This window comes from Microtus pennsylvanicus, chromosome 3 (genome assembly GCF_037038515.1).
Source record: "Microtus pennsylvanicus isolate mMicPen1 chromosome 3, mMicPen1.hap1, whole genome shotgun sequence".
Lineage (NCBI taxonomy): Eukaryota > Metazoa > Chordata > Mammalia > Rodentia > Cricetidae > Microtus > Microtus pennsylvanicus.
In genome coordinates, this window is record NC_134581.1 from 124071792 (window position 1) to 124086595 (window position 14804).

General features: G+C 45.5%; 1 protein-coding gene across 5 annotated transcripts in view; it reads right to left on the minus strand.

Moving 5' to 3' along the window:
- Positions 1 to 11864: 11864 nt before the first annotated feature.
- Fam110b (family with sequence similarity 110 member B) overlaps positions 11865 to 14804 on the minus strand; it is a 120100-nt gene continuing 117160 nt past the window's right edge. For all 5 annotated transcript variants that reach the window (XM_075967026.1, XM_075967027.1, XM_075967028.1 and 2 more), the window contains one exon: positions 11865 to 14672. In XM_075967026.1, coding sequence (XP_075823141.1) covers positions 13257 to 14357 — 1101 coding nt within the window. In that variant the 5' untranslated portion in view covers positions 14358 to 14672 and the 3' untranslated portion in view covers positions 11865 to 13256. The remainder of the gene's footprint in view (positions 14673 to 14804) is intronic.

The following is a 14804-nucleotide window of genomic DNA, read 5'->3' on the forward strand; positions in this document are numbered from 1 at the left end:
AGGAAGTGAGGTCAGACTCGACAGCTCTCCTCTCCGGAGCAGACGCAGGAGAGACGCCATGCTACCTGCTCCAGGGAAGACGCACACCATGCCCCAGCTCCGACCCAGGATGGACTTAGGCTAGAATCTTCCCGGTAAGCGCACCTAGGGGCGCTACATAGATTATTAGAAATGGGCCAGAGCAGTGTTTAAAAGAATACAGTGTCCGTGTAATTATTTGGGGCATAAGCTAGCCGAGCCGGGCAGGAGCAGGCGGTTGGGGGTTTTGGGGACGCAGCCCAGCCGCTGCGTCCATATTACAACATAGAAGTGTTTAGACATTTACCAGTTGATTTGTGCTTATGTTTTGTTGTTTTGTTTCTTTTTGGAGGGGAAAATCTAGTGATATTTTAGTTATAAATACAAGCAGAGGCCAGGTTTGAGCCCCCAGTCAATCCCTGTTCTCACGAGCCTCTGCTGGTGTTTTCATGAGCTAACCGTAAATTTGTAGATAAGCTGCTGTGCACATACGCAGACCATCTTGAGCAGTACCGCTGTGCATTTTCAGGAGAAAGTTCAAAATCTAATCAGGCACTGTACCTCAGAGCTCCCGGATACTTTCAGCAGAGGGGTAAGTATCGTTTAGTTTCTCTCCGAACAACTGTTTCCAGTTTTCTCGCCATAACTTGGGGGTCCTGTGAGAACACAGTAGAAGCTGTTCAGGGCTAGGGACATTGGTCTCGTTAACTCTTTTTAACTCCCTTGTTCTTGCTTGTAGCGACTCTAATCCACCTCCACAAGCAAAATCTATCCATTCTTTATCTTCCCTGATCCAGGTCCCACGTGAAGCTTTATGGACATGTCAGAGCACAAGGCCTTGCAAGTAGTTGGTATCTTAGATTTCACCAGAGTGACGATATCTAGCAAAACTTTCCTTTTTAGGACCTCAACAGTGGTACTTTGCTGTTCAGTTCATCCAATAAAGACTTAGGCTTCTAACACCTGGAGGCTTTTTATATATTGAAAGCTTTAAATAGAAATGTGACCTAGAAACTTACAGTTCAAAGAAATGACTGAAAGACTGAGTGGTAGGTTTTGAAGTGTGTGTGTGTGTGTGTGTGTGTGTGTGTGTGAGTGTGTGTGTGTGAGTGTGTGTGTGTGTGAGTGTGTGTGCTGGGTCAGAGCACTACTGTGTGTGTGTGAGTGTGTGTGTGTGTGAGTGTGTGTGTGTGAGTGTGTGTGTGTGTGTGAGTGTGTGTGTGAGTGTGTGTGTGTGAGTGTGTGTGTGTGAGTGTGTGTGTGTGAGTGTGTGTGTGTGTGTGAGTGTGTGTGTGTGAGTGTGTGTGTGAGTGTGTGTGTGTGTGTGAGTGTGTGTGTGTGAGTGTGTGTGTGTGTGAGTGTGTGTGCTGGGTCAGAGCACTACTGTGTGTGTGTGAGTGTGTGTGTGTGTGAGTGTGTGTGTGTGTGAGTGTGTGCGTGCTGGGTCAGAGCACTACTGTAGTAGGAGCTGCGGGTTGCATTCCGCCACCCAGCTCCCGCCACCGGCTAGCTTTACCAGAAATAACAACACACAAACTGTATTCATTTAAACACTGCTTGGCCCATTTCTATCTAGCCTCTTCTCGGCTAACTCTCGCACCTGGACTAGCCCATTTCCAATCATGTGTGTAGCACCCCAAGGTGAGCTTACCGGGAAGATTCTAGCCTATGTCCATCCTGGATCGGAGCTGAATTGCGTCTGCCTCAGAGAGCAGAGAATGGCATCTCTGAGCTCACTTCCTCTTCCTCCCAGCAGTCTGTTCTGTTTACTCCTCCACCTATGTTTTAACCTATGAGACCAAGCAGTTTCTTTATTGCTTAACCAATGAAATCAACAGATTGATATATGACACTCCTACATCACACTACAGATTTCACTTCACTTTCTGTTAGAGCAGAAGAGGTTCTTGAATGGGCTATGATTTCACATCTATTTGTTCTTGTCTCAGATCCGAGATATTGCATTTCAGCAAAACCTCAGATTCTAATGGAAACCACCTCCTTAACACTTTCTTTGCAGGTGGTAGCTCATGTTGTGGGTGAATGGCTGCCAGGTGTTCGTCATGGACCTCCCCCTAGAAAGCCCATCTTCTAGGATGATAGAACTAGCAGGATGTTTAGAGAGGTGGATCCAACTTTCCATCACTTAATGCTCAGGCACCATGCACGACTCTGAGCATCCCTGCTTTGGGTTCACATCTCCTGCTGGGAATGGAAAGAGAAGCAAAGCTTGAGTCTTCTAGGTGCCCTGCACCAGGCCTCCCTTCCTCTGGTGGAGCTGTTCTGTTCTCCTGTGTGTGCAAGGCCCTGGGAGAGGGGAGAGAAAGCAGAGCAACAGTGCATCCTGGAGCCAGAAGCTCCGGCGACAAGTGAGGCTCCAGTCCTTCTGGTTTTCGGTTCTAGCTCAGTCATCTCTACTTTTACCAGGTTCTCACTTAGGAAAAGAGTTCGTCCTGTATTACAAGTTTCCTTTGTCACTGGGGTTGTGAAGGCAGCCAAGAGAATTTCATTGCCTCTTGCACCTCACATTCCTGTTTCCCACAGTCTCTGTGTAGGCAAGTTTCTTTCCGTTGGGGGCTTCTCGGGGTATTCTTAATGTTAGTTTGCTCCCACATTGCCAGTGTTAACTACGTCCCCTGAGTTACCATTCTGTCTCTCAGGCTTCTCTACTATGAGCTTAATATAACAGTGGATAAATAAGACAGAGACTTTATGTCTGGGTTTTTAATCTGAGCTCACTGGTCAATGTATTTGTCTTTATGCCAATACCATGCTGTTTTTATTACTATAGCTCTGTAGTACAACTTGAAATCTGGAGTGGTGAGACATCTAGTGGTTCTTTTATTATTCAGGATTGTCTTAGCTATCCCGAGTTTTTATGTTTCCATATGAAGTGAAGATTGTTTTTTCAATTTCTGTGGGAAAGTGCTGTTAGAAATTTGATGGGGTTTGCATTCAATCATTAGGCTGATTTTGTAGGATGGCCACCTTCAGGCCACGAGCATGGGAGATCTTCTCATCTTCTGCTAGCTTCCTCAACTTCTTTCTTCAATATCTTGAAGTTCTTAGTCATATAAGTCTTTCCCTTGCATGGTTAGATGTACCTCAAGGGAGTTTTGTTGTTGTTGGTTGGTTGGTCTTGATGTTATTGTGAAAGGTATTATTTCCCTGTTTTCTTTCTCGGGCTGCTTGCCTTTGTATATAGGAAGGCTACTGATTTTTCTGTGTTGACTTTCTATCTTGCCACATTGCTGGAAGTGTTTGTCAGTTGTAGAAGCTTCCTGGTGGAGTTTTTGGAGTCTTTCATATAAACAATCATGTCAACTGCAAATAAAGATACTTTGACTTCCTCCCTTTCTGTTTATATCCTTTAGTTGTCTTACTATTTTTTTTAAGACTTCAAGCACTCTCTTTCATAGGCATGGAGAGGGTGCACATTTTTGTCTTATTTCCAATTTTACTGGAAATGCTTTGAGTTTCTCTCCATTTAGGCTGATGTTAGCTGTGAGCTTGCTGTGCATTTGCATTATTACCTTGTATCTCCAGCCCTTCCAGCACTTCTACTATGAGGAGATGTTGAATTTGATAAATGCCTTTTGTGCAGCTAATCTGGTGAATCATGTGATTTTTGTCTTTTAGTCTGTGTATATGGTGGATTGTATTTATCAATTTATATATTTAGCCATCCCTGCATCTCTGGGATGAAGTCAACCTGATTATGGTAGATAATATTTTGAAGTGTTCTTGGATTCAGTTTGCAGTTATTTTTATTGAGAATTTTGCATCTATGTTCATAAAGGATATTGGTGTATAATTTTCATTTATGTTGTTGGATCTTTATATGGTTTTGGTGTTAGGGTAATAGTGACCTCATAAAAAGAGTTAGGAAATGTTCCTTCAGTGGAATAATTTGAGGAGTACTAGATTATTTCTTCGTTGAGAGTTTGGTAGAAGTCTGTGCTGAATCCATCTGGCTCTAGGCTTTGTTTCAGTTGGGAGACTTCCATTATCTACTGCTTTTATTTTACTAGGGGTGATGGGACTGTTTAAACTGCCTATTTAATCTTGATTTAACATTGGCAGGTCACATATATTAAGTAATTCCATTTTATTTAGGATTTCCTGTTTGGTAGAGTACAGGTTTTTAAAATATGTCTTTATAATTCTCTGGATTTCCTTGGTGTCTGTTGTGATGTCCTTCTTTTCATCTTACCTTTATTCACCTGAATCTTCTCTCAGTGTCTTAGTTAATTTTGATAAGGGTTTGTTAATCTTACTAATTTTCTCAAAGAACCAACTGCAATTTTATTGATTCTTTGTATTGTATTTTTTTTTCAATTTCATTTATTTCAGCCCTACAGGTGTTTCTCACAATTTTGGGATGTTATTTCTTTTTGTTGTCTTGTTGTTCCAGAACTTTAAGGTGTGTCCTTAAAGCGAGGTCCTGTGGGGAAAAAAGCAACTCACTCGTCAACAAAAAGGGCTAAGAGCAAATGCAGAGGGGTTAAGAGACTAAATTCTGTACTGTTCACCCTTTCAGTTTAAAGTCAGCCTTTCTCCTGCTGGTCAAATACCTATCAGTAGAGATTATATATATATTATATACATATATTAGGATTTTAATTTTTGAAGTAAGTATAATGTAATATGACCTGAAGCACATTTGTCTGGAGCAAATTCCTGAAGAATCCAACATTTGTATGCATATGAATGCATACTCGTTCAAGTGCAGAAAATACAAAAAACCCATGCCAGCTATTAAACTGACTTTAACAGGCATCAGGTGGTATGTTAAATGCGGAGACCAATTGAGAATGTGAAACACTATCCAGATCTCAATTCACAGATTCTTCACACCCAAGAATTCTCGACAGATGGAAGCAGCCTATAAAACCAGAGAAAGGGTCTTCAGGGGAGCCAGCCGGCGCTACAGCAGATGCCTAAGCATTGAGCTGCCCTGCGAAATTTGAAACAGTGGGCAGGACACACTGGGCCTTTGTCCAGAGCAAGCAGAGCAGCACCCCCCAACCCTCCACCCCAGTCACAGACAGGAGCCCTACACTCCTAGGCCATGCACAGCTGTTGGTTCACTAGGAGAACGCAAAAGCTTTCAGTGAAATGGCTCCAGGCCTAGAATGTTACCGAGGAGGGGGTTTCACGGTTTCCTCCAAATTAAAATGTACAGCAGCTAAAGCTTGCCAGAGTGTAGAGACCAGGACACCTTCCAGCTTAGGCTTGAGATGCACTCAACAAGGGCTCACATGACTGATGTGATCACCTATGTCAAATAAGACACTAGAAACGATTGCGTGAGTCTAACAGTACTAGAAAATTTGCCTTGAAGAGGCAAAACACGCTAAGCAGTGCACTCTAGGGGGATGCAGAGAGGTCTCTGGCTTCCTCCAGTAAACTCCCAGCCACTAGAGCAGTTGCGTCCTACCAAGGGAACCAGCACATTCAGGCGTGGCAGGCTCCTCCCTCCTCAGCCCTGTCAGCAGAATCCCAGAGACAAGGAGAGTGAACCTGTGACCGCCAGGTCATTGTGTAGTCCGTGAATACGTAAACGGGAGGCGGAGATAGTACTTAGCATTCGAGAGAGCTCATTGTACCAAATCATTCCACAAACCTCCTACCCTGCCCCAGATTAGGAATCCCAGATTCTCTTTATCTCACACCTATTTACTTCACGGTCTGTAACACACACCAGGTGGTCTGCTGGGTGTGGGCCATACCATAAACACTGCCTATCATAGGGAGGGGGCCTTTGGGAAAAGGAGGCAGCTTCTGCAAGTGGGTGGAGAGTGAGATAATGGGGTTACAGTAGGCAGGGGATGCCTGGAGTCTGGCAGACAGAAAGATCAGGCCCAGAAAATGACACTGAGGACCACTAGGGGTCTATGGATAAAGTATTTTACAGAAACAACAGTTAAAATAGAGAGAGCAAATTCAAAATCTCCCCCAGATTTCTTAGACTGTTTTCGTTATCTGTGAAGTTTTATGGCTGTTAGGATTAAACAATAGTTAACTTATCCTAATAAAAAAATTCTGAATCAAAGTAGCTGATTGGGTTTTTGAGACAAGAAACACGGGACAGGGACACAGATACTCTAGACACACTGTGCTGGCATTGCAAACCCGCGGAAGCTATAAACAAGCGAAAAATAGGCATTATACGCCAACCTACCAACAATCCTTTCTCAGAACCCAGTGAACTCCGAAGCCCAACTGCCAATGCCCAGAATCATGAAAGGGCTTGGAAACTGTCTGATGCTATCCTTGGGAAAAATCAAAATTCAAACGATTGCTACCAGATGTTTAGGTTCTTGCTGTCTCAATACCGTAAGGCTGAAATGTTGGCCATCAAGACACCTGTGAACAATTGCTCGCACATTGCTGCCAGTTCTGCATAAGAGATTAGTCAGGCAGGCTTGGTGGTACCCCATTCTGCCACCTTGCTGAGGTCAGAGCACCAGTTTCCCCGGTACAGCACCACTCACCAGACTACCTGCCCTCTGTAGCCACTGTGAGTCCCTTCCCCCTAGTTCTTTGTGTCTGTTTTCCTTTCTGTGCAACAAGCTGGACAACTGACCGCTCATGTCAGTCGGAGAAGCATCCAGAAGATGCAGTCTTGATGCAATTAAACACAATGAATTTTTGTAGCCACTCAGTTATAATCAAGAATCACCAACCAGTGTTTTTAGTGTTTGAGAAAATTCTGCAATGCAACTTAACTGGTGAGGATCAAAACCGGCTTCTACCAGACTGGACTCCAAGATTAATTTTCATCCATACAAATGAGTTTTAGGATTTTTTTTTAATTAACCGTGGCTTGTTTTTCCATTTCCTAGTTATCGAATGTGTGCCTTTGAGAAAAAGCTTAATTCTCAGATATTCTGTCAGCCAGGTGGATTCTTCTTTAATCCTAAAGTTCTTGAGAAAGAGATAATGTGACTGAGGGTTTATTCTAACACAGCATTTGAGACACCGATAGCATTTTCACAACTGTGAGAAAAACAGAGTGTTCAGCTTGTGAAAGACTTATTTTCGTCCCCAAAGCACTGTGACTTAGTGTATGTATGCCTGGCTGCGGCCCATCTGCCAGCTCCTGTCAGTCAGAACAGCTAAGGAGTCTTTCTGGGGGTCCCTTCCATTCAGGAAGAATCCTTTGATAGACCCTATTGCCTTTGTTCACCAATACTGATGGCATCTAGTGCATGAAATGCCACTCGGTGCAGGGTCTGACTTCCATCGGGCCTCACTGGTCCCCTAGTCCCCAACATAGCATAACCAGAATTTCCATATTCTTTATGTGTGTTCTAATACCTCAGGTCTCGTGCCGTCAGGGAATGCCGGCATCAGATGGCCCTGCCTCTTCTACAGGTGAGGGAATGGAGGATGCCTGTTAAGCACATGGCTCTCAGGAGAGTGGAGGCAGGGAATGCACAGACTGAGCCCAGCTCCCCCTGGAACTGCCTTCTGCAGGGCTTCAGATAAGCAATGGGGTGAATCCTTATGAAGGTAACTCAGGCAGAGGCTCATATGCAGCCACAGGTGGGGGTCCTTAAAGGGCAGTGTGTGTCCAGGCAGCCCTGCAGCAATGACAGACCTCACGGCCATTTCCTGAGTGGATGAGTTAGCTTTGAGATGAGTCCTCTCTAAGGAGCTAAGAACCCATTCAGTTTCAACCAGGACATTCTTGCCCTCTTGAATATTCCATTTCCCACTGTATCTGCTGGCCACCCTCAAGGTTAGGAGCACAGAGAGATGCTGGTTCCTCACGCGCCCCAAGTGTGTTTCCTGATTTGTGGTGGTTATCTGTCTCTGCTGTTTAGCCTTCCAAATGTCCATGACCCAAGAAGAGACAGGATGCCACTTTTAAAATACAGCAAGGAAGAATGCGTTTCCAATGACCTTGTCTCTCTGAGCTCGAGCTGACTGTTACTCATACTGGAGCAGCTGAAGCCTTTTTCTGAATTTATGGGCTCCCATTTAGGTGAGGATGGAATTGCTGAAACTGGAGACGCGTTTAGCATGCTTACGTACCCTGGCAGCAGACTCAATGGTCAAACGAGCCAAAGGTCCCTTTTGTCTTATGCACCAACTCTTGCTCAGTCTGTCTTCCTCAGCTCTGAACAGGGCTCAAAGGCAGGTGGGGCTAGGATTGCAGTGCTGGGTTCAAGTTCATTCCAGCATTTGCCTCCCACGGGATCTTGCTAAGGACCCTAATCTCCATGGGGCTGCTGTTCTTCACCTCTACAGTGGGGGCAAAACTACCACTTGGGACTCGCTGGGATTTATAATTTAGGCTGGAAGTTAAACAAAGGGAATAGAACCAAGTCAACATCAGAAATGCTCCGAAACTCGAGGCCAACTTGATGCTCACAGTTTCCTATTTTGGAGCATTAAAGATTTCAGGTTTTTACATTATGATCCACAACTAGTAAAGTACACGCAAATATCCCCAAATCCAAAAAGCTCAAATACTCTGATCGCAAGCATTTTTTTTTTCCTTTCTGGATAGGATTTCTCTGTGTAACAGCCCTGGCTGTCCTGGGATTAGCTCTTGTGGTCCAGGCTGACCTCAAATTTACAGAGATCCGCCTGTCTCTGCCTCCTGAATGATGATGAATTGGATTAAAGGGATGTGCCACCACCGTCTGGTCGATCCCAAGCATTTTTGAAAAGGGATCCTCAAATTAAGAAAAAAAAACCCACTCCCCACCCCTACCCACTGCTGCTGCCAACTACCCCCTCCCCGCCCCACACTGCTACCAGTAAAAACATATTAAGCATCTATTACATTCTATGGGATGCTGTTATATACACTGTGAAACCTAGGGCTGTCATCCAAGATCTCTGCATTTATTAGGACAGCTCTTTTCCCCTCTCATAAGGCATATTGTTATCAGGATGGTATACTTTATAAGGGTATCATTTAGCTTGCACAGGCTGGGTTTGTGGCCATGAAAAAAAATCACAAGCTGGTAGGGTGATTGCCTAGAGACTAACAGAATGTTACTGAACGGAGTGTTGTCTTGAAAGAGCAAGTACCTTGGAGACTAAAGGAAGAAGGGACATTATTCACCAAATGACCAACTACCAAGCCTCAGAAGATCACGGTTTAAAATTATGACCACAAGTTCTTTGACATTCCTTTTAGCATGGGCCATTGAAGGGGGTACGGCTAGGCAGTAGAGCTTTTGTCTGGCATGTGCGTGGTTATGTGTTCAAGTCCTAGCAGCATCAAACTGAAACAAAACAAAATGAACTAGAAAACTTAAACCCCAAATTTCATCCATAAAACACACCTCCCTCTCCTCCCTATTTTGGATCCACGTCCTCTAATGCCCTGGTTGTGGCAGACGTGTAAGACTCAGAACGGGCCCATCTTCTTGACTCATTCTTCAGTCATTCCCATAGCAGAAGCCAGACACCCCAGTAAAGACCCCCGGGCAACCCAGGGAGGTGTGATGCTTAGTCTAGATCATCAACTTGACTGCATTTGGAATTAACTTAAATCCAAATGGCTGGGCATATCCGTAAGGATTTTTTTTTCATAATTAAATTATTTGAAGTCAGAGGACCCACTTCTAATCTGAATCTTTATGTTGGGAAGATACACCTCTAATCCAGATCTTTTAAGGTGGGATGATTCACCTTTATTGTGGGCCATACCTTTTTTGGGCAGTCTAAGTAAAGGACATGACATAAAGGAACTTGTTCTCTCTTTGTCTGCCATTCTTTCACTTGAATTAGAGTCTACTTCTTTTGGGATTCCATGGTATAATAAAGAGCATCTGAGACCTCCAGCCTTGTGTACTGAATAACTACTGGGTTTCTAGACTTTCTGTTTGTAGACAGCCATTGTTATGCTATCTGGACCACAGTCTGTAAGTCATTCTAATAAATGCCACATCTGTATGTATATACATATATACATACACAAAAATACTTACACACATATATATTTATGCATAACATATGAATATGTATACACACATTCATTCATTCTATATGTTCTCTTCCTCTGGAGAACCCCGGTTAATGCAGGAGAGAATTTTCTTGTGAGGAATGGGGGCCACTTGCCATGGAAGCCACATTAGAGGGTGGCCCTCTAGCCTGTGAAAGTTGGTACAGCCACAATCCTGTCAGCAGCTTCAGCCACCATCCTGTCAGGAACCACTTGGCTGAGCCGGTCCAGAGTTCTTGATGGGCAGACACTGAGGTGACCAGCATTTACTGTTTTAAGCTGCTGAGGTCTGGGGCAATGCCATGCATCCTAAGGGCAGCAGAAAATGTGCCTCGTGACAACTAACATCTTTTGTAGGATCGTGGGAGCCAGATGTGTCTGAAGTCTGAGTAGATGGCCAACATTCTCTCTGTGTTAAGAAGTTAGGGTTTATCCTCTCCACAGTTCCCTCCACTTAGCTATCTACCGAGAGGGTGTTTGCTTTACGGAGGTGTGGCAGTGTGATGAACGGGGCTGGCTGAGGGGAGACGCCCAGTTAGAAAGTTTAGAAACAGTACTTCAGGTGAGATGGTGCAAGCCCCAACTAAGATAACAGCACGCCATGGGTATTTTAGAACTGTCTGTAAGACTAGATGGTTTCCAGAAAAATCAATTGCTTTCCAGGACCACTGAATGCAATCACCTTATACTCGTGAGTGCACGACTGCATTAGACTTCCAGGAGCTGGAAGAGAGCAGGCTTTGTAGAGCGCCTCACAACTGGGAAGTAGCTCTCCCGGACCTTCATATTAAGCATGTGAAGCAGTCCTTTATATAAACTTTGCATTACAGAAATTGAGTTCTCCCGTTTTATAGGAACAGAAAGCCTCCAAAGCTGGAGGACTGGACTGGCTGTTAGCGAGGAGAGGTAGGTACTGGAGGTTGCACACACAATCTACAACTAAACCAGCATAGGCCATATATATATATATATATATATATATATATATATATATATATACACACACACACACACACCTTTTTTGTTTCCTTAGAAAATTTCTCATTATATTAATTTGAATAAGTATCATCGCCATTCACAGCTGCATTCCCAAATGTTTCTTTTGGAAAAGCAGGGTTCTAGTTTCAGGGAACATCAATGAGAGAAGCAGGAAGAATTCAAGACCAGTAGGAAGAGTCAAAGAACCAAATCTGCCTTTCAGGAGAAAAATATTTATCAATAAAACAGTTTGACAATCATTATTGTTTTTGAAATTACATTTTATAATGAATGCTTCCTTAAATTTGCATATTAAGTATGACCTTAACCTTAGAAGGAATTCTCTTCAAATAACTTGATACAATAAATACTCATTGCATATTCAGTGTTCAAGTAACAGGAGAAAGGACACAGCCCCTAAGAAGTAGTACTTCTCTAACACAGCTGTGACAGTTAAGTTCTTTGAGGCAGAGGCTGTTGACCATGGGGGTTCACTGGGTGCCACTTGAAAGACAAGTGGGCAAATACACGACCACACACAGTGGTACTGATGTTGAGCCTGAACAAATGAAAACAGGCTAGTCATTTCAAAGAAACGCTCTGTAGTAAGAACTCAAATATTTCAACCAAAGAGTCTCCTGGAAAATATGAAAAACCCCGACGTTTGGGAAAGGCAAAAATAAAAGAAGTGTAACTAAGTGAAGAGGCAGCATACTTTAGGGAGCATGTAGGAAGTATTTTAGCAAACCAAGAAGAGTGCTGCTCAGAATCATTGAGCTCGGGTGAGACCAATTTAATGGAATGTTCCTAGAAGGCTATAAAAAATGTGCTTCTGGCCCACAGCCCAAAGTTAGCTTTTCATGAAGGAAAAAGAAAAGGACAAAGGAACCAGCACAGGTAGAGCCTACAGAGCTATTTATTAGCATATCTTTTCTTCTTAGGTTCCAGAACAACTGAAGTATGTACAGAGTCTTACAGCATTCACACCATTTAAAGGCTCCTAGTAGCTGAGGAAGACGAAGGTGGCTCTGCCGAGAACCTGCGGGCTGCCAGAGCCTTGCAGCACACACTGCCTGGTGCCCTCTGGGCCGCCTGGCTCACAGCTCCTGAACTCACCCAGAGGGCAGGTTATTGGGGAAGAGGCAACAGGAGACCAGGTGGAAAGCTACAGTGTTTCCACAGTTTTCTAAAGCTGTAACAAATACCCACAGCCTGAGAGAAGCGCAAGGTAAGAGAATGAGATGCGACTCTGCTTCCACAGAGACAGTCCCGATGGACGGAAGCACTGTGGAACGGGAGACTGTACTGAGGGATGGTAATCTCACTTCCCTTCCTGTCCTCAGTGCAAACCTGCGGAGCCCCAACTCACCCTCGCCAAACAGAACAACTACAAAGGGAGCAAGAGAAAAAAACCAACATGTGTTAGTAGTTCTTGGCTAACAGCACAACAAAAAACAAATAAAATCCCACAAAGTAACTTTGTAAAAAAAAACATTCAGTATCTGCTTTAACCAGCTTTAGGGTGGGTCTTCCTGTCAGGTTAATCCTAGATACTTGGGAATTATCCCCGTTTGAACAGCATTAACAGTCTCCCCTCCCCCTCCCAGTATTGAACCTCCTGCATTTGCTTATCGTGGGTTTTGTTTGATTGTCTTCCACTACAAAAATACCACTGACATATACACTAAATTGGACGCAAGACCACACTGTTGCCCCACAACGCTCCACTAAGTGGCAGGAGAATGGCAAAACGTGGGCAAGGCCCACCGCTGGATCCCACAGAAACAAACTCTAGCCTGGTTCTCTGTTCTGTCCGTCTTCTCCAGGAGCAGAGTGTCTCATCCATTTCCCAGTGTTATGATCTCCCATTTAGGCAAAGTGGCTTTTTATTTCAAAAAGATTCTGTGTTCAACTTAAAAGCCAGTTGATAAAACTTTTAATTAAGACACAACAGTGCGGGGTATAAAAACACAAGAACCACATAAATATTGAAGAAATTGAAAACTTTTTTTCCCCTCCTGTAAACAGTTTTGCTTAAGAGCAAAGCCCTAGGCAGTCAGATTCTGGCTGGAAAACTTTTGGCAGATGAGTATTCAGCAAGACTCTGCAGAGAGGTGAGGAGGAAGCCAGGCCAGGCGCCATGTTGACAGGCATGCAACTTGAGAACATTGCACAACAAGCAACACAAAGAGTGGAGAAGCTCACGACACTTCAAGGAGACCTCACAACCTTCACAACTGTGTATGCACAGACAGACCCACCCCTCCCTCCTTTCCACCACTAAAGCCCCTTACACATGGGACACCTTCTGCGACTCCCTAGCCTGTTTGATGCTATACAGCCACTTGATGATTCTAGCATTTCTCTCGATGGCAGAAATGCCATATGGCACCCGGTCATTGGCACTGTCATCATTTCTAAGGTCACTGTTACTGTCCTGAGACTGTTCACAGTCTGAGCTGATCATGCTTGCGCTGCGGAAGTTGAGGGATATGATGTCAGAGTTAGCCCTTGCAAAGTTCTCCATGCCAAGGTTCTCCAGCTCTTCCGGGTCCAGTCCGCAGTAGTTGAAGAACCTCTCCACGTCCGCGTCTACTCGGAAATACCTGTCACTCAAGTCTGACTTGGATCGCTGAAGGGAAGGTCTCCGGCTGACCCCACAGGCTGGTTCCACCTGGTCAGCCTCAGGGGACTTCGTGGCTGCCACCTTGGGCTTGGGAGGCAAGGGAGGGGCAGAACTGCTGCAGGGAATGGCTTTAAGGGGCTTCACGCTGGTCACTTTGCGGATGTCTGAGGAACTGTGTGAGACATGCAGGAAAGAGTCTGCCGACTGCTCCAGCAGTCTCCTGCTCACGTGGGAGCTGCTCTCCTGTGGGCTACCTCGCCCAGGTGTAGGGTATACCTTCAGCGACTCAGCAAAGGAGTGCCGGTGCAGGTCAGTGGCATCCCTGTGAGGAGGCCAGTTTCGAGAGCTGTGCTTGTGGCCAGAGCCAGAGCTGGAGCCCTCGGAGCTATTGATGATGTTCTTGAGGATCTCGAGTTTGAGGGTCTCACGTTGCACACCGCTCTCGGTCTTGGCATGGTTGCCAAACACCTTGAGAGTGGGGCTGCCCAGGGTGCGCTTGGCTCCTGGGCACACCGGGGGCTTGGCCAGCACAGCCGGCTTCACCGGCTCCTGCTTGGCGTTGATCACCTCCTGGCTCTTGACGTACTTGGCCTTGTCAGCCTCCAGCCGCTCCACTGCACTGAGTCTCTTGGGGTTGGGCTCGGCCTGCCTGCGGAAGTAGTCGGGTCCTTTGTTCAGGATGCGCAGGGGCACCGCGGACGTGAAGGTGCCCGCGGGGCTGACCGGCTTCACCATGCTACCTGTCTGTAGCGTCTCCGTGGGCATGGTGGGCGGTCTTTCCCCGGCAGCCGTGGTGGATGCTCTTCTGGGCGCCTCCGGCCGGCCTGAACAGACACATGTACACGAAGCACAAAGGGCAGACGAAGGATACTGGAAGCGGTGTCAGCCGCAGCTGCTCCTCATCTCACAGCTCACTAACTGCCGCCCTGGCTTCAGCGCACTTTTCTCTCCCTCCAGGCGGCCCCTGCACAAAAAGGCCACAAGCCACAAGTTCCTTTTAATCGGCGTGGCTGCCTCCTTTCTTCTCCCTGAAGGCTGTGGGAGTCTCCTTCAGGTCTTTGTGCTTAACTGCAGGCAGAGCTGAAACACAAAACAACCAACCGCGGGTTAGGAGGGGCGGGTGACATCACCGCTGTAGCAACAGAGGAACCCCGCAGTGATCCCACCTCCGTGGCACCCCTGCCCGCCCAGAGCCCCTCAAGGTCAGTGAAG